At 43.1% G+C, this 20324-nt stretch overlaps 1 protein-coding gene across 1 annotated transcript in view; it reads left to right on the forward strand.

The window, feature by feature from the left end:
- Positions 1-2907: 2907 nt before the first annotated feature.
- The window catches only part of Traf3ip2 (TRAF3 interacting protein 2), a 40582-nt gene continuing 23165 nt past the window's right edge, over positions 2908-20324 (forward strand). Inside the window, exons 1-2 of the mRNA XM_047557442.1 lie at positions 2908-3215; positions 15266-16096. Of these exons, the coding sequence (XP_047413398.1) occupies positions 15274-16096 (823 nt within the window). The 5' untranslated portion in view covers positions 2908-3215; positions 15266-15273. The remainder of the gene's footprint in view (positions 3216-15265; positions 16097-20324) is intronic.

Genomic DNA, 20324 nt, shown 5'->3' on the forward strand with positions numbered 1-20324 from the left:
CCACTGAACCACATTCCTTGCCCCCACCTTTTTTATTTTTTAAATTTTGAGACAGGGTGTCACTGAGTTGCTTAGAGCCTCGCTAAGTTGCTGAGGCTGACTTTGAACTTGTGATCCTCCTGCTTCAGCCTCCGCTGGGATTACAGGCATGCACCACAGCACCTAGTTATATGTTGAAATCTAAACCCCTGGTAGATGGCATTGAGAGGTGGTGCCTTTGGAGGGGACTGAATCATGACTGTGGAGACTTCATGAATGGGATTAGCACCCCTAGAGAAGGGATCCCAGCCAGCACCCCAGCCCTTCTGCTGCTATATGAGGACACACCAAGAAGAAGGCTTTGTACCAAGAAGTGGGTGTTCCACACACCAAATCTGCTGGTGCTTTGATCTTGGTTGGACTTCCCAACCTCCTGAACTATTAAAAAAAAAAAAATGAATGTTTTTTGCTTCAGCCACCCAGTCTATGGTATTGTTATAGCTTCCCAAACTAATGAAGATGTAGCAAACTCTAGAATCTAGCAGACACAAATTCTCCCCTCCTGGATTTTTGGCCAGAGGGAGGGCTGACCCACCCACACCTTAGCTGCTCTACCTGTTCATTCTGCAGCTGTCACAGAGAGACTGGCACTGTCACAGCCCCACCCTTTTATTGCGTACACCTTTCGTTCTCCTCTTGAGTGTTGTCAAGAGTTGTGCAAAGAAAGCAAATTCCCTGTGCTCCACCCAGACACAGGAAAGAGACCGCAAGTGAGTAATGGAGGGAGCTGGCGTGAGACGCTCAGGGTCAGTCCTTCTCCACCAGGTAGTTGTGTGTCCTTGGAGAAGTTACCCAATGCCTTTGAGCCTCGGTTTCCTCAGATGTAAAGAGGGATGATGGCAAATGCACCTCACAGGACTGTTTGGAGGATTAAATGTGCGAACAGGTCCTCAATGAAGCCTCGCTCCCCTGCGATGGCAACTACAAGGCAGGACGTGTTAGCCTGAAAGCCAGCGGGAAGTCCCTGGGGCCAGAGGTGTTTGTATCCCAGTCTCCCTGACATTCCCCCCGGCACCCACATTTCACTGTAACTGCCATAGGGATGTTCAGACAGAAATTTCTTAGGTCCAGAACATGCTAAGCCATTTATATCCTCAGTCAGCTTTTCGGGAGGGGCCTCTGCCGAGGCCATTCTCCCAAGTGTCTGCCTTCCTGCTCAGGATAAATTTGGAGAGAAGAAAGGCCCAGCTAACAGCAGTTAAGAGCAGCACTTCAGCACTGATGCTCTTCCCGCAGAGTCCTTAGATCCTGCATCCCTGGAAACAGTTGGTAGAGAACTGGAAGAAAAGATTCCCTTTTTTCTTCCTGATGGATGGTGTTCCAGAGGTGGTCCTTGACAGGAGTATGTTCCAGGTTTTTCCCAGTCCATTCAAGGACATCTAAGAGAAATGAAAGATCTTCTCATCTCTCCCCTTCCCTTGCTTTCCCGCCTGTTTCCTCCCCATGTTATTCTTGTCTGTTCTCATCTCTCAAAACTGATAGCTTTTTCAAACTACCCTGGTACCAACTATTCCACAAAGAATGCTATTTTCCCCTACACCCAACAGATAATTCTAGTGATTTTTTTTTCTTATAGTGCTGTCAGCCAAACCAGGTGTCAGATATCTTAAGCAAGCACTCCACCACTCAGTTGCAATCCCAGCTCCACACCTCCAAAGATTGTTCAGATAATAATTTTGAAACTGAGTTCGAGGATAAGGTAATAAATACTTTATAAAAATTTTAAAACTATTTTTAATGAAAAATTACTACATGCTTGTGGAAAAAAGCAATCAATCCAGATGTGTGCATAGAATAAAGCCCTCATTCTCACTTATTTCCCTCAATCTTGTTCTCTTGAAGTGACCACCACTAGTCTGGCATCCTTCTAGACGTTTCTGATATGATCACGTAACAGGTATATAGTAATTGCCTGCAATGTTCTGGGCAGCACCCTAGGTGCTAGGGTCCAGTGGTGAATAAAACAAATCTATGTACATGTGTGTCTGTGCTTCTGTCATATACATTGGCAAGAATAAGATAATATTTTTCACCAAATGACATCTCAGGTGACTTTTCTAGACTAGTTTGTAGAAATTATAAACATAAATATTTGTGATTTTTAACAGCAACAGTGTTCTGTTGTAAACAGACACACCAAAACGTGTATTGCCTTTGTTATACTATTTTTAAAAAGCCACACTTTCTCTGTAGAATGTTGAACGACCTGCTTCAGGTGTCATACTCGAGCAGAACCGGGCACAATCTGGATGGGGATGCTCTGGGGCCTGAACCTTGCATGAGGGTGGAGAGACAGCCAGCATAATGGGCTGACCTTGGACTTCTTCAGCAAGCAGCCAAGTCTAGCAGGAGCACTGTGTGGGGAGCCCAGTCAGCCAATGGCATGGCTGGTTCATACCCAGGCCCTCTGGCTCCAAAACTCCCACTGATGTGACTCCCATCACCCTCTGCTGCATCTATATATGTACATGCTGCTGTGGTATAATCCTGCCTCCAGCAAGCCCTTCTGCAGTAATTCTGTAGGCTATTGATTAAACAATGGAAAGGGGAGGAAGTTAACCTGAGGTCAAGAAATGGGAAGTCAGAGGAGGACAGTGGGGGGGGGGGGGTTGGGGGGGTATGGAGGGGACCATGGGCAGTACCTGGCCCCTCCATGGTCATGGGCAGCAAATGTTTTAAGCAGTTAGGGGAGACAATCAGAAGCTCTTACTTGCCATTCCTCCCCATCACCTGTCCCCAGTCTCCTCCTTAGAAGCTGCAAATGCATTAGCAACCTTAATATGCAAGTTGTCTCCTCCCAGCCACCTTCCCAGGGAGGGCACTAGTCTAACCCCACAGCCCAGAGCATTCCTCCGAAGTTTCATAGCTGGGTGGTGAAAACAAAAATACAGCCTAATTGGTCACTGGCTTTTTCTAGTGAATGAAGGAGGTTTCTGTTTTAAGAAATAAAGTGACTTAGCCGTTGATTCACTGCCCACAGGGAGATTTCTGAGCAGAGGCTTCCTAGCCTCTGTAGAGATTTGCATACAACTTCCACTTCCTGCTTCAGAGCCTGTTCTACAACTTACCTGGGCCTGGAGAAGGCGAGAGAGACCCAAGACACCCAAGCGGGAGAAAGAAGAAGAGATCGTGACCACCCCTTGGGCCCCAGTCTGTCTGTCCGTAGTGGAGCTAAGGTAAGTGCTGCCTGCCTCCTCTGATTTCTTAACCACTGACCCATTTTCCAAAACGCTGTTTTCTCCTTTGCTGAAATGTTCTGCCCCTACGTTTCCTCATTTCCTCCGCCCTCCTCTCCACCTTTAACTTGGTAGGGAGACGAGCTTGGACTGAGAAGATGACAGTAAGTTTCTGCAGCCAGTGTGTGTTGCTGGTTTAGTGTTTCAGACAGGCGAGCTGAGATTAACTCTTTGAGGAGACCCGGCCCAGGCACGGTGGCTTCCGAGCTGCCTGGGAACCATTTGTTTAGTACTCAGTGTTCCTACAAGTTGCCATCAAGAATTCAAACTCCATTTTTCCACAGAGGGAGTTGGCGATGGCAAAAATTAAGTAATTGGCTTTCAGCCCCAGAACACGTCAGCAGCAAAGTGGGAAGGAGAATTCCCAAATTTTCTGTATCCTGGTTTCATGCAGAGGAAAAAAAAAAAAAAATCAACAGTGCATTCTTAGGCCAGGAAATCCCGTTCAACTCCCGTTCAACAGCCTCCCCAGCCCCTCTCCACAGCCTTCCACTCCTCTCCAGCAGCTAGACATTTGCTGGCTCTGGACAGAGCTTGGGGGGACATAAGGGAAGAAACGCTAGTACTTGATCTTAGAAGCTGATGGAGTTTCTTGTGACTTCCAGGTCCAAGGAGATCTCTCAGAACAGGGGGATTGTTTTTAAAGGAATGGGAGAAAAAAAGGCCAAATAAATACTTTTTTAAAAAGGTCAGGAAACTTGGTTCCAAGCTCTCCCCACTTCGTATGGTTCCATATCTTGGGCAATTCACTTTGGCTCCTCCAGGCCTGGATTACTTCACCAGTAAAGTGAGGGCGTATGCACAAACATGATGGTGTCTACATTCCTGTCTAACAAAACGAGGCTAGGGTAGTCCCAGAGGGGTAACTGTAACGGGTGGTCTTAAAGGCATGTTTTATATAGTGATTACTACATATATAAATTTTACCTCCTGCTAATAGTCAGTTAGCCCAAGGAAAGGGACTTTGTTTCTTTATACTTTTCTCGCTCCTAGAAGCCATCATACTGTCAAATGCCTTGGAGGTGCCAAGGCTCCTTCCACGTAAGCTTCTTTGATTTCTGTTTCACTCTTCTGCTCTCTAGGCCAAAGGTGAAGCAGTCCTCAGGACTAGGGGAGGCAAGGCAGTCAGTGGCTCTGCAGGAGGGCTGCCTAGAATTGAGATATCATCATTGGCTCTAGGCACATAGGAGAAAACAGGGGATTTCTTGAATTAGTTCATGTCCCGTTAGGGTTACCCAGGAAGCATCACCCCGTGCTCACAGAGACAGAACTGGCAGGCAAGCTTGGCTCCCACAGCCAGTGACTGACTTTGCTGGAAACCTCTCCTAGCTGGAGCCAACAGCATGGGGGGCCTCTAATGGGAGGGGAAAGGAAACAGTGAAACATATCCTAGCACCAGGGAAGGGTGATGATTATGATTAGACTCCTTATTAGATGGCAGATACACTGAATTCTTAACCTTTTCCAAACCACTGCTTTAAAAAATATTGTTATTGTTTCTTTTGGGCAAGTATTCTCTGTCAGGACAGTTCCAACAGGCTCTGGCTGACTGGAATGGACTGATTCAGGGCTTTTGGTATTGCTGAACTTTCTGTGGGATATGGAGGCCTTAATATTGCCCTTGGCATGTTTCGAGATGTTTCTGTTTGGGATGAAAGGACAGGAATTTCAACATGTTTCACCTGCAGCAAGTTCCCAATTTTATTTTCAAATAAGGACACATCATTATCTGAAATCAGGCAAACTATTGTTCCATTGCCTGGCTTGCTTCAATCCACAAAGGCCCCAGCCTCCTTATTCTTAATCTGGTGCTGCCACTTCAATTCATTCTATGAGGAGGGTGGGGATGGCTGATGGCCACTCTTCTCTGTTCATTGCGTGGGGGTGGACCAACTAGAAGTGAGGTCTATGTAATGTGTCCTTGTGTTGGAGAGAAAACTTTCTAACACAGGGATTCTCATTTTTGGAGGGTGCAAAGACCAAAAACGCTACAGCCTGCTTCTCCCAGGATTAAGGAGTTCGTGCCTTTCAAAAGCTCTGAAAATTAAAAGGAGAGAAGAAAGTCATATTTGCAGGCATATTTTAACAGGCATTCAGCAAGATAGATTATGGTGGGGTAGTTTGTCTAAATTAAATCAATGTTTTACACATTGCAGAATGAAAATCTCAGATATATCCTGAATTCAAATCATTTTTCTGCTGCAGGCAATTTTAGATTAGCCTTTAAAAACGTACATATATGAATTGCAAGCAACTGCAGCAGGAAAAAAAAAAAAAAAAGCACACAGATGAGGCACATTAAACTTTAAATTCCTTTCAGATCCAACTAAATGACCCCTAATGTTTGATCACATTTCCTTATCAAAACAATCCAGCAGGCCTTTCGTGAGAAAGCATCTGAGGACTGGAATCGAGAAGCTGTCCCCCTGGGCCTCTCCTGTTTCTTCCAATGCATTGTCACCAAGATATTTTTAGTTCCTGAAACCCAGGCTGTCCTTTCTCCCTCCGACATCCTTGTCTGGCGCCCAGCAGGCCTCCTGCGGCCCACATGTGCTTGGCGGCCTGACCGCTCAGCTGCCTCTGCGCCTCCGTGTGTGCGCCTGCGTGTGTGCACCCGGACCTTCCTGGAGACCAGAAGTTGTAAACTGGCTGAGGAGGGGTGGCCTTTCATCCACGTGGTGGCCTGCAGAGCTGTGCCAGTTTGGCTTGGTTCCCTGCCGAGGCAGCTGAAGTCAAGCTATTTGGAAGGAATGGGATGGACGTTGGGCAGCCCCCGACCGCTCAACCCCCTGCAGACCTGGGCTGCAGGGGACCTTGGCAGCTCCTCCCGCGATGAGGGAACTTGGCTTTCCTCTGCTGCATTGTTGTCCTGGCCAAGGTTCTGTGTTTTTCCTTTCTCCTCTCCCAGGGTCAGCATGTCTCCCTCTCCTCCCTGAGCTGCTTCCTCCTCTGTCTGCCCACACTCTTCGTGGCTACCCCCTTACCCCGCGATGCTCTTGCCTTTGACCTGTGTTCATTCTTCCCTCTCCTTCCACCTGACCCTTCTCATACCTGTGACACATACAGATTCCAATTAAATAAGTCCCTCTCCCTACTCCTTCCTCGCATTCCCTACTTCTCTCCTCCTCCATACTCCTATCTGCTTTCTATCCCTTCCTCTCCTGCACTCTGTGGCCTGGACTGAATTAGGGATCACAAATGCGTGCTTAAAAAAATCATCTTATCTGAAAACAAAAACAATGGCAACTGAGGAACTTGGGCTGGCTTGAGGCTGTTTTCTAAAGGTTTTCAATGGATTTCCAATGTGGCAGAATGAGTCCGCTCCCATGAGTCCACCTCCTCCTCCCTTAGCTGCTCTGAGGAACCCAGAGCAAACTTCCTCAAATCAGGTCAGTTCACTCTGTGCTGTGCTCTGCCTGACCAGAGTCTTCCTATGCAGGGTTGTATCGGGGATCAGTTACTGTCCCATTGTATCCAGGCCTCACACTGTTTCAAATTCTCTGGCAAACTTAATGGAAGAACGTCTCTGACAGGGAAATTCTGCAAGTGAACTTGGAAGCATGTTTGTTGGAGTTTGAATCTGAGCCATTAAGCAAAACCAGTGTTATGAAAGTTTGCATGCATTTGGGCAGTAAACAAAGAACATTAATGAGTTTACAGATTTAAAAAAAAAAATCCATGTCTTTAAGACACATTTAAAATTACTCTCTTGGGAATGAAAAATAAGAACCTTGAGAATCTGCAATTTAAGTATCTGATCCAAATTGAATCTGAGGATCATCCCAATTATAAATTTATATATTTATTTATTATGTCCATCTGAAATATGCATGTTGTGTGTTCCCAGACCTCTTCAACCCTCTTGTTGACCTAGAGAATACTTAAAAAAAAAAAAAAAAAAATCCGAGTTGTTGGTGAACACCCAGCCTTGACTATTTAGGAGCTGTTAATGTGGTTTATTAATTATCCAGGCTGCTCACTCCTGCCCTCCCTCTCTTCCTTGCTATGCTATTTGTCTTCCTGCAGGGACATAACACCTTCATTAAATCCCTCCCGTCCTTGGTTCAGAGGCGTCCCCTGGAAGATATCCCCTCTCTAGATGCATCACCATTTATCATTACCCTTTGTTTGTGCTCTGTCAACCAGTTTTCAATTTATTTTGAATTCAGTTTATGATTAAAATTTAATGAGATCCAATCAAGTACTTTTCTCAAATCAAGATGCCTCTGCAGTTGCCTCTGTCCTCTGTATTACAATGGCATGAAGGAAAGCCACTGCAGGTTTCCGGCCTGCTGATGCTTCACAGAACACAGGTGGCATGTTTCCACATCCCTTAGCATCAAGGTGAATCAATCTGAAACATATTTAATCCAGAAGCTTCTAGAAGCTCCGTGGCTTCCTTTATCCCCTTTTTCCCTCTCAAATAACTGTACCAATGCCCCGAGATGAGATTCACATGGTTCAGTGCACAGGATCTGGGGCCAGACTGCGCAGATTAGAACCCCAGTCCTTCTGCTTACTGGTCATGTGACTGTGAGGAAGTGTCTTAATTTCCCCATGCCTCAGTTTCCCCATTTATAAAGTGAAGCCAATGATAGTACCTACCAACTAGGGTCACCATGGAGACTAAATGAGTTAATACATATATAAAACTTGGAATAGTATTTCACAAATAGTAACCATGCAATAAATATTAACAAGTGATTGCTAACAAAGGGTAAAGTTTCTTAGGAAGCTCTATTTCATTACACTTGTATTTTGATATATCAGCATAATCCGTGTTAGTGGTCAATAAACTACAACCCTTGGGCAAAGGTAACCATGATCTCTTTTTATACTAGCCTATTGCTAAGAATCATTACATTTTTTAAAGGGTTGTTTAAAATAAGAATAAGAAACAGAATATGAGACAGAGACATCATGTAGCCCATAAAGCATAAGTGATTTACTATTTGGTCCTTTGAAGAAAAAAGTTCACCAAGCCCTACTCTGCATGGTTTAGTAGAAAGAGTTAGCAGATCTATAGGTTAGGTTTGCTTTTACCTATCACTTGTTATGTGACTTTGGAAAAGCTACATAAGTATCTAAGCCTTTGTGGAACAGGAATGGCAGGATGGTACATTGCCCCAGTCTGTGGCCCAGGCTTGTTTTAAGGACCAAATGAGATGATGTGAATCAAATGTGCTAGAAATGACTCTCATATGTACACGTTGGTTAAAAAGATTCGGTCTCCATTAGGTTCATATGGTACTTTTAACACCTGGGTATAAAACCAGGAAACACAGTCTAAAAAAAAAAGAAAAAAAGAAAAAGAGTTCCAAAGCCAAATCACTTGCTGCAGGAAAAATAATAACAAAAGTCATTTTTTAAAGAGCTTAACATAATCCAGGCTCTGCATTCGGTATTGTGTGTCTTCTTTTATCCTCATAATACCCCTCTGGAGCAAGTATGTCTATTTTCTCCATTTTGCAGATGAGAAAAATGAGGCCCAGATAAGTTAAGTAATTTTGTCAAGGTCACATGTCTAATTATGCAGCTGGCAGAGAAAGAAATTAAACCTGGGGAGACTGAATTCAGAGCCAATGCATTTAAGCACTGTGTATTTTCCCACATCCTAGAAATAAGTGTTGATTCAGAGTAAATAGCATCTGGAAGGCAGAAGCCATAGTTACTGTGAAGGGAGGCCTTAGTTCTGTTAATGTGTGCTCTGAAAGAGACTTGCTTCCCACACAGGCCAGCCTGGGGTCTAATGGACCTGCAGAAAGGAAAGCAGGCCTGATGGGGGGACAGAAGCTTCTGAAGATGGACTCTGAGATCAGAAAGTTGGGATTGTGAAGACCAGCAGACTCCGTTTTGAAATCCTAGCAATTTCATATAAAATTAAATGTGCTAGAGGTGAAGGGTGCTGGGAATGGACATGAGCAGGGTTGGAGGCAGTTCTAGGAGGTTGGCAGAAAAAAGAGGTGGTGGGGGGAAAGAGTGGGAAATTCTGTGGATGGGACACCGAGGGAGCATTGTCAAGAACGTTGAGGTTGCTGACATTTGGATAAGACCTTATCTGCAAAACCAGGCTGCTGGGGGTGGAGTAGGATAGAGTAGGCAGGAGAAAGGTCTCAGGTCTGAGGAGGCAAAAAGGAAACCAAAGCGAGCAACCTGGAGAGACAGAGAAACTGATGGAGAGATTTAAAGACAGAACCATGAGATCAGAAAGGGTCAGAATCAAAGAACTGGAGACAGAGCTCTTGGCCCAAAGGGCAATGAGATTCTAGAAAACTTTTCTCTTTGGAGTCAGATCAGAAGTATGAACCAGACTCACACTGTTCATAACAACTGTTGCAATTTGGCCAGTATCTCTGGGACTAGGCTCCTCATAGCTCCTGTCCTTCCATGTCCACCCCAGAAACATCCTCACCTTCTGACAAGTGGTTTTCTATTCTAAAGGACATGTTCACTCTCTCGGGATTCTTAAGTGTTCCTCATTCATAAGAATCAACACTACTTTTCCTTTTCCTTTTTTTGGTCCCAGGGATTGAACCCAGGGTGCTTCACCACTGAGCTGCATCCTCAGCCCTTTTATATTTTTATTTTGAGACAGAGGTTTGCTAAGTTGCTCAGGGCCTCACTAAGTTGTTGAGTCTGGCTTTTTTTTTTTTTTTTTTTAATTTCTTTATTTTGATTCATTGTAAACAAATGGGGTAAAACTTATTTCTCTGGTTGAACATGAATTAGAGTCATATCATTTGTGTAATCATACATGTACAAAGGGTAATGATGTTTGTCTCAATCTGTTATTTTTCCCTTCCCCCTACCCCTCCCACCCCTCTTTCCTCTATACAATCTATCCTTCCTCCATTCTTGCCTCCCTCCCACCCCGCATGAGGCTGACTTTGAACTCACAATCCTCTTGCTTCCGCCTCTCAAGTTGCTGGGATTACAGGCCTGGCTTCTTTTCATTTGTAATAGAGATACATATGAATTTGGTGTAAAACTTATACAGTATAAACCGTTCTGAGATGCAGGTCTCTCTCCTGCCCTCTTCACAGTCATCCAGTTCCCTTCCCAGAGGCAAACATTGTTCCTAATTTCTAAGAGAAGATGTGTGCAGGTGTGCTCTTACATCATGCAAAGGTGGCATCCTCTACATACTGTTCTGCTCTTTAATTTAAAAGTTTTGTAGCTTCTTCCATTTCAGTCACACAGCACCTCTCATTGTTTTTTTAAAAGATACAGAATATTTATTGTGCAGATATAGAACAGTTTTAAACTCAGAACTTTTCAGACATGTGGTTGTTACTAGTCTTTGCTACATAAACTTGGCTGAGCTGCCCATCTTCATTACCTCTTCATTTCTCACAGTGTGCACATGCTTCTACATAGGAAGTTCTCAGAAGTGAAATTACTAGGTCAAAGTTCACAAGCTTTTTAAAAGTCTAATAGTTATTGCAGATAACTGTTTATTATCTGTACAGATTTCACTTCCCTTGGCCAAGCAGGAGAAAACCCGTTTGCTCTGGGACTTTAGATACAGGGAAGCCCTGATCCCACCTCATAGTCCCTAAGTGCGGGTCCTGGGCATCTGCATTGGGATCCCCACAAGGAGAGTCTGAGCCAGAAACTTTCCTCATCTTCCAGCAAGTCCCTTCCCCTCAGGGATGTATTACAGGGTGGCAATCATGGCCATTGTCCTCCATGACAATGTGCTTTCTGAGAACCACATGCATCCAAGACCATCCAGACACTGCAGGATCTTGGGATCCAGGTCCTGATGGGCAGATCTTCTATCCTCTCAGGGATCAGTGCTTTCTCACTGGTCATGGCTTCAATCCAGGTGCGCCCTCTGTTAAGGACTGCAGCACAGACCATACCAGGCTTATAATCATAGGCACAGCAAATGGAGAAGGTCTGGAAGAAAACAGGAGAAAATAGACATGGTTAGCAGTGAAAAGATACTGAGTGAAAATTTTAAGGTGTATTGTTTTTACAATGTTTATATTAAAGAAAAAACAGATAAAACTGCATCTCGACCAAAACACATATCTCCCTGTGGCCTGATGTATGTTTGTATGTAATTGTCCCCTGTGACTCCCTGGAGAGGGCTGGCAGGGTTGCCCGTGCTCTGCCCCTTCTGGGAGAGGGTCGGGGCCCTGACGGGCCCACATGGTAGTGGCAAGTGGGCTGTGCCCCTTTTTTTCTGGGCAGAGCTCTGTGAATACACAAGCAGACCAGCACCTCCCTGCATGGAGTCGAAAAACAGATGTCCCATCATCATCCTTATTCTGTCAGCAAGGGCTGTGGCCAACCTTACCCAGGATCTCTCAGGCATGACCCAGGCCTGCCTTGACAGCTTGACAATCAGTGGATATTTAATGAATATTTGTGAGTAGGAAAGAGAAGAAGAGGGCAGGGACACCCATGTGGCATAATTTTTTTTTTTTTTTTTTGCGGTGCTGGGAATCGAACCCAGGGCCTTATGCTTCCGAGGCAAGCATCCTACCAACTGAGCTATATCCCCAGCCCCCATGTGCATAATTATAAGAACCCCAAGGACTTGGCTCACCAGAAACTCCCTGCTAGTCCCCATGGAGCCTGACATTCTATCAGCGACCCTTCCGGCTTACACAGATCTGTTCCACTCTAAAATAGGCATCAATCATTTATTCATTCAGCAAATCTTTACTGAACACCTACTAGTGCTAGGTGTGGTTCTAAGTGCTGAAACCATGCCCTTTGTGAAATTTCTATTCTGGAAAGAAGAGAGAGGCAATAAAGTAGTAATTTATTAGATATTTGCACTTATAATATAAATTTAGAGACTATATAAGATGTGATTATTGCTACAAAGGAAAGCAGGCAAGGGAGAAGGGAGTGAGGGGAACATTTTAAAAAGTGTGCCCAGGCATATCTCACTGAGAAGGGGACAGCTGAGGAAAAATCTGAAGGAGAAAGGAAGAGAGCCATGCAGACTGGCGGGAGAAGAGCACTCTAAAAGGCCCTGAGGTAGGGCCTTTGCTTTCCTGTGTGTTTGTTTTCTCTCTTGAGCTGGACCAAAAAAAACTCCTAAAGGCAGGAATAATGTTTACATGTCTTTAGAAATAATTTTGAGGTCTAGAAGTATATATCAGTGGTAGAAAGCTTGCTTAGCATGTGCAAGGCTCTGGGTTCAAATCTAGTACCACAATTAAAAAAAATTTTTTTTGATTACTTTTTTTTTTAACTGTATATCCTTTTATAGCTCTTGGATTTTATATCACTTGTAGATATTTTAAGAGTTTTAATTGAGCTTATGCCTCCGAAGGGGGATGAACAGCATAGAATTGGACACATAGTGAGTTTCCATAATTATTTGCTATTTGAGTATTTGATAGTGACATATTTAAAACATCTGGGTCCATTTTGTATTTGTAGTGATTACTAATCCTGTAGTTTTACTAAGAGGTTGTCCATTGTCATGGCAGGTTTATTTACTATCATCTGAGGGGCCCTGCGTTCCTTTTCAAACCAGCCTTAAGTAACCATTGATGGACTTCAAACTTGCAGTCATGAGATAACCCCTCTTGTCACCTTTTATATCAGCTTCCTCCCAGCCCCTGGAGGCCCCTCAACTAGAAAAGTCAAATGTGTAACTTGTTTTTTGTAAGAAGCACTTCTCAGTCATTCATGCTTGAGAACCTAGGGAGAATGTAAAAGGTGTACCTGAGCTGTCTGAAGTGCAAGCAATGGAAATGGGTCCCCTGACAAGCAAGAGTGACCGGCCTTGAGTCCTCTTGTTAGTTGACTCACTTTCTGCATCTCTTCGCCCTGCTATTCAGCCGAGGGCTCACAGATGCAAGCAGGAGATTACCCAGCACTCAGCCAGCCCTCGAGAAAATACTTTTGTTTCCTGTCCAGCTGAAGAGCACGTTGCCCAGCATATTCAATTTCAGAGTTGCAGACAAATTGTAAGGAAAAAAGGAAAACAATGATGAGCATTTTTAGAGAGTAAAAAAGGTGAAATATTTATGGTTTGGGGTAGATTCTTACTCATTTTTATAAGATCTAATCAATTTAAGTGGTGAGCTCTCTTTTCTATAGAGTCAAGGGGCAAGGGACACACAACCTGGAGAGACAGGCAGGAAGGGAAAGACTGAAGGAAGAGGGAGGACCCTCCAGGGATCTTTCTATAGGCAGTTATTTGTTTTAATTATTTTGAGATGGAGCCCTCATTATGTTGTTTAGGCTAATCCCAAATTCGTGGGTAAGTGATCCTCCCACCTCAGACTCCCAAATAACTGGGACTACAGGTATGGGCCACCATGCCTCACTTTCTGTAGGCAGTTAAGATACATCTGGTAAAGGTCGTGGATGTAGCTCAGAGGCAGAGAGCTTGTCGAGCATGTGTGAGGCCCTGGGTCTGATCTCCAGCACAGCAAAAAGAAAGAAAGAAAGAAAAACAAAAGATACATCTGCTAGCAAACTTCTGGCTCCACCTCTGCAAAGGGGGAGCATTTCAAAATGCTGTCTTGTTCCCACTGGATTGGGTTCAGAGCACTAGAGAAAGTGAATTCATGTTCTTCAAAAGCTGTCTTAGAACAATAATTTATGTACTCTGTGACTTCAGGCACAGTAAGCCCTCAGTAAACGTTTGTGGTTGAAATGCTGCATGGATCCAAAGTAGGAATTTAAAAAATCCACACACAGTCTCTTTTCTTTCTCTAGTATTTGAAGTATGCTATGTACAAAGGCCTTGCACAGAATAAATCTCTGGAATTTCTTTCTTTTTCACTTACTTGCTCTTTTACCACACCTGCTCTGCAGCCTTTTACAAAGCACAAGTGCCCCACCTCCCCTTAAGCCAGGCATCATTTCAACCAATTGCTGATTAAGAGGGTTTTTTTTTTTTTTTTTTTTTTTTTTGATTACCAGGAATTGAACCCAGGGGTGCTTAATCACTGAACCCTTGTTATATTTTATTTAGAGACAGGGTATTGCTGAGTTGCTTAGGGCCTTACTAAATTGCTGAGGCTGGCCTCAAACTTCCAGTCCTCTTGCCTTAGCCTCCTGAGTCACGAATTATAGGCATGTACCACTGTGCCTGGCTAAGAGTTCTATTTTTATAGATTCTATTTTTATAGATTAAAATAATATTGCTTGGACAGTGGGTTCTATTCTCCAATCTAATGATCTAATGGTTAGTTCAACAACACACAAACCAGATGGTCATGGCTACCTTTACTGCAGGCATAGTGCCCAGAGGGAATTAAGTTCTCCAAATGACCCAAAGTTGTTAAGTGGAAAATGTCATCATGACCTTTTTTCAATGTGTATTAAACTCGTGCTTTGTTTTTCTAAAAAACATTATTTATTTTTTTAATTAAGCAAAAGAGGAAAATGGTAAAAGTTCAAAAGTTTTCCCTCCCACTCCTCTTCCCCAGCCTAGTTCATCTTCAAAGGCAATGTATCAATATCCTGGAATGTTCCACACCTCTTACACTTGTATAAGCAGATACCACACACGAGGATAAATATACATTCCCCTTTCCTAATTTTGTTGCACGAAGTAGTAGCATAGTATATACATTGTTCTGTACCTTGCTTTTTTTTTGACACCTAACATATCTTGGAAATCATTCCATATCAGTTACTGAAATGCATTTCATTGTGTATTCCAAACACATGCGAAGCAGCCCACATTATGATAATTTCTTTTCTCAATACCTGGCAGTTGATATTCATCCATGTTTTCTCCTTGGTGCTGAATGACTTCTATCACAGGATGAGTTCTAGTCACTTCCTTTGAATTGCCTTGCAGATAAAATATCTTCATAAGCATTAGTGGCTTTGCCTGGAGGATAAGTAAACAACTTTATGTGATTGGGGCTTTGCAAGCACAGTGGTGTCACACCACTGTTCATTTAAACAACATCTTAAAGGAGGTCCCTTAAGGTCATGAAGTGGGGACTCCAAGAATTGATCTGTCTTCTGAGGCTATGGCATTTTTTCTCTTGTTCCAGAAACTAGAATGAACCGAAGCATTCCTGTGGAGGTTGATGAATCAGAACCATACCCAAGTCAGTTGCTGAAACCAATCCCAGAATATTCCCTGGAAGAGGAATCAGAACCACCTGTTCCAAATATAGGGAACATGGCGCCCAACAACTTGTCTGCACCTAAAAATCCTCACTCTTCCTCAGGAGACATTTCTCAGGTTTACCCTCCCCTGAAACTTGCAAATCATCAGCAGCCTATGTCCCAGCAGGTCAGCTGCCTATGCTCTGAAGTCCTGGAGGAAAGTGAAGACAGTTTCTTCAGGAGGCACCCAGACCCAGGCAAAGATTTTCCCTCCGGCTCCTCTGCGGCCAGTGAGCCTGAGCCTGAGTCTGTGGTTGGAGCCCTCCCAATAGAGCATCAGTTTTCATTTATGGAAAAACGTAATCGATGGCTGGATTCTCAGCTTTCAGCAGCTTCTCCTGACACTGGCCATGACTCAGACAAATCAGACCAAAGTTTACCCAATGCCTCAGCAGACTCCTCGGGCAGTGGCCAAGAGACGATGCCGCCACTGCAGCCCCACAGGAACCGAGCAGCCCCAGATGTGCCGACGATAGACACGGGGTATGATTCCCAGCCCCAGGATGTCCTGGGCATCAGACAGCTGGAAAGGCCCCTGCCCCTCACCTCCGTGTGTTGCCTCCAGGACCTGCCTGGACCTCTCAGGTCTAGAGAGTTCCCTCAGTTTGAACAGAGGTATCCAGCGTGTGCACAGATGCTGCCTCCCAATCCTTCCCCACATATTCCATGGAACTATTGCCATTGTCCCGGAACGCACAATCCCCCGGTACCATGTAAGTGAACTTCACTGCCTGTGGACATTCTGGGCTGGGTGACAGAAGAAACAAGGCTGCATATCAATGCCCCACGTCATTACACCAGCACAGACATGTTCAAATGTAGGGAGGCCTTCCTTGTGTGGTTAGATTCGCAAGGGCCTTAAGAGGATGCTTTTCCTTAGCCCAAACCTATCTTATTTGGAACCTTCTTAGGAAACTTTAAGGACAAAGTAGATGCTTCTGTCTGGGTTAGTTTACCTGAAACCTGCCTGAAGGTAGGAAGCTGACCCAAATGATTTCTAGAAAACGTATCTGTTCTAATTCCTGGGCTTTTGGGTTCTTCCTTCTTTTCAGGCTTCTTCCCTTAGAAGTGGCAGAGGAAGGGTGTGGGAGGGACAGGATGCCACTGCCAACGCCGATGGCCCAGTCGTAGCATGGGCGTGGTGGTAGATTCCCTTAAGTATGAATCACTAAGAACTGAACTTTGGCAAGGCCAGGCCTATGTTTATTTCTCAGTGATTTCCAGATTAAAAAGGAATAATTTGTGAGCATAATACCATAAAGTACCTTTTAACATTTTGCTATCTACATTTAAAGATAATTTTTTTAGTCACAGCTATAATATTTGGTCACCTCCCCCCAATAGAAATATGTCCAAAAGCTCAAAACAGAAAAAGACCCGTATTTCCATCACTCCTTTCTTGTTAAGGTTTTGACATATTTACTTCTAGTGTTTTTTTTCCTTTGCATATATAGTTATGTAAGATTAAAATGACATTGAGTAGTACTTCTTCCAGCATCGTTTAAAAATGCTGTGCTGTATTTCACCAGATAGAACTACAAAGTTGTTATTAACCCATTCTCTGTTTTTGGACATTTCAAATGGTTTCCAGTTTTATGATTGAATAAGCAGAGCTATGACAAACATTATACACATAAGATTTTATCTGCATTTCTGGTTAACTTCTTGGGTAAATGTACAGAAGTGTGAATACTTAGTCAAAGGTTTTGTGATACTAAGGCCTGAGCTTTATCTACTAACAGGAGAAAGCCTCTCTGTAATAGACAAAGCAAGCATCTCCTCAGTGTAATAATGAGGCTCTCAGAAAGAGCTTCTCACTGGAAAGTGTTTTCCCATTGAAGCCTGAAATGGTGCCATTAGCAATCTTTGGAGGTAAACATTGTCCCCTCTGGCAGGCTGCGGTGGGCTCCTTTAAAAGACAAACATGCCCAACTGAGAAGCTTCACTTCTGATACCTCAGGACCTGTTTTCTTTCATCAGTTCACCTTCCCCTTTGTTTTATTTCCTTCTGTTGACTTGGAAGGGGGATGTTTAGGATCCTGGGAGTACAGAGGAATGATGAAAGGCAGGCAGAAGAGAACTTGGACAGGAGATGGAAATAATTCACAGAAGATGTATAAACAGCCAATACGCTTAGGAAACCAAACTCAGCATCACTAGATTTAAGAAATGCAAAGATTTAAAGATACCTTTTTCTTGTTTAGAGGTGCAAAACAAACAAATAAACCCCAGACAACACCCTGTTAGTGGGGTTCTGAATACATGTGCTAGGCATAAGTTGGTACAATCTCATGGTAGGCAATTTTTTACTAGCAGAATTTTGCATGTGCTCCCTCTTTGGCCAGAAGTCTCACCTGTCATACTCTATCCTGTAGAAACTTTGAACAAATATATAAAAGTATACGAACAAGGACGTTTATTAGATAACATTGTTGTATTAGAGTACTACACTGCCTGTCAACAAGGAACTAGATAAGTACAGATGGTCCCTGACTTAAGATTTGTTGGCTTTATAACCGTGAAATCAATAGGCATTTGTGAGGCACAGCTCTCTGTCAGTCACATGCTCAACAGGGTAAACAAACCCTGTTTTACAGTGGTCTATGTTGCTAAGGTAAGATACTCTGTAGGCTAGGTGCATCAAATGCATTTTTGATTTGCTGTTTCCAACTTACTGTGGGTTTGTTGGGGCACAGCCCCATCATAAGTTGAAGAACATTTATAATTTATGATTTATTTATGTAATGGTCTAATAGACCCCTGTTGCATAGAATAAAATACTGTATACATTCTGACATAAAAAAGATCAAAAGGAAAAACAAGATGCAATACTGATCCCATATATATTTATTTTTTAAAGATATACATGTTTATATATACATTTTTAAAAATCCAGAAGGATTGTACCGACTGTCAGAAGTGACAAGGGCTGGAAAAGAGCAGGGAATTAAGAGGAGACAAGAATATTTCCCTTCTAACTTTTTATGCTTTGTTAAATTTTTTACAGCAAACATCACTTCTATAATTGAAGAATAAGCTGTACACAGTGGCACACACCCATAATCCCAGGGACTTGGGAGGCTAAGGCAGGAGTATTGCAAGTTCAAGGCCAACCTCTGCAACTTAGAGAGATCCTGTCTCAAAAATAAAATAAAAAGAGCTGGGGATATATCTTGAAGGTAGAGCACCCCTGGGTTCAATCCCTAGTACCAAAACAAAACAAACAACAACAACAACAAAAACAAACAAACAAAAAAGTAAAAATTGAAAAGAAGAAAGAAAAGTAAGCGAAAGTAAGAATACACAAAGGTTGAGCTTGCCCTAGCTCTTCCTGCAGGTACCATGGCCCTGGCTCCCAAGGGCACCTAATCATAGGAAAGAGGTCAGGGTGGCGCAGTGCTCATGGTTTTTCTGTAGGGCACTGCGACCCTGGAATACTAATGAGAACCAGAGTAGCAATGATTCCCAGGAAGGCTGCTGTGAAGATTAAATGAGATAATGTATTAAAGGCACTAGGGATGTGACTGGCTGCTAGTAAGCCCTCAATACTAGAGGTACTTAGTTATTTTATTTTTTACAAGATCCTGTAGCCCAGCCCTGCAGAGTATGCCTTACTTCCAGATCCCTCTCACTGCACAGATTTTAAGGATTCAGGGCAGGTGTACGAATGCTTAGTTTCATGTCAGGGCTATAACTGCACTTAATTGCCAACAAAACCACTTCAAAAGAGCCGTTCACCTGAGGGATGCTTGTGCAGTTGGAAACCATGGCTACGTGGTTCCACTCGGCTTTAGAAGAGCATTACTTCCTTGCCTGTTAATGAATATATAAATAAATAATGATCACCATGCAAATGGCGTAGCTTAGCTTTTTGCAAGTTAAAGCAAAAATGGTTACTGGTCATCTCTTTCATGTTAAAAAAAAAAGTTTTCAAAGCAGATGAAAGAGAAACAGAATAGCTTGTTTTCTTCTCATTACACCCCCAGGAGAAGTCTAAAGCCTCTGCTGCTTTAGAATCCTTCTACTGAAGGTCACCAGAGTAGAGTTCATGACTGCACAAATAAAACCCATGATGCAGATACATTGGGGGAAAAGAAAGAATTAAGCGTAGCAAGGTCTCATTTTATTATAAAATTCTTGCTTTCTCTACCAGGAGACAGAATAAAATAAAGCTTATGGGTACATGTCCACAAGTGTTCCCACTGACCCTAAAAAGTGATTATTCTTATTCTACGATGCACACACAATTAAAGTAAGGAAAAAGCAAACCAGATGGAAGAAATGATAAAGAAAGGAGTTGCCTTGTAGGAACCACAGCTGCTTACAGCTGTGGAAGTTCCTGTTAACAGTTTATGTTGGCTATTTTGTTTCCAGGCTAAACCAATTGCATTTTATTATGATGTTTTTTTGACAACTTGAAAATCAGATTTTATTTTCTCTCTCATAAACTCTCTTAATACCATTCTTAATAAGGAAGAAAAATGTTGAATGTTTTCACTGATAAATGGAAAACCTCGTTTAGGATTTGGTTTACAAATTCCAAGTGCTAAAAGCCCAGTAACATGAAGACCATGTGAACTCAGGCCAAGAGGATCACAGGACTGACAAATAACGTACAGTACTGGGCACATCCACTTATGATTGTGCAAGATTTTCATTTCTGTTGTGTGATTAACACCGCCTCAGAACTGAGGAGTTACCATGCTAACAAATCATTTGTCTATCACATCACCCACTTTCCATCTCCTACAGAGTAAACTCTCTTGATGGAATTTTAGCACTGGAGACAAGTCTGTGAGAAGCTATTTTTGAGCAGTGATTCTTAAGGTGGCTGCCGACTTGTATGCCTCCTATTCTCACACATGAACTAGTGTGGGTTTGTGTTTAAAAACAGACACCCACATACAGACAGATTTTTTGCTCTTACTTTCTCCATTTATT

Source organism: Sciurus carolinensis, chromosome 7 (assembly GCF_902686445.1).
Source record: "Sciurus carolinensis chromosome 7, mSciCar1.2, whole genome shotgun sequence".
NCBI lineage: Eukaryota > Metazoa > Chordata > Mammalia > Rodentia > Sciuridae > Sciurus > Sciurus carolinensis.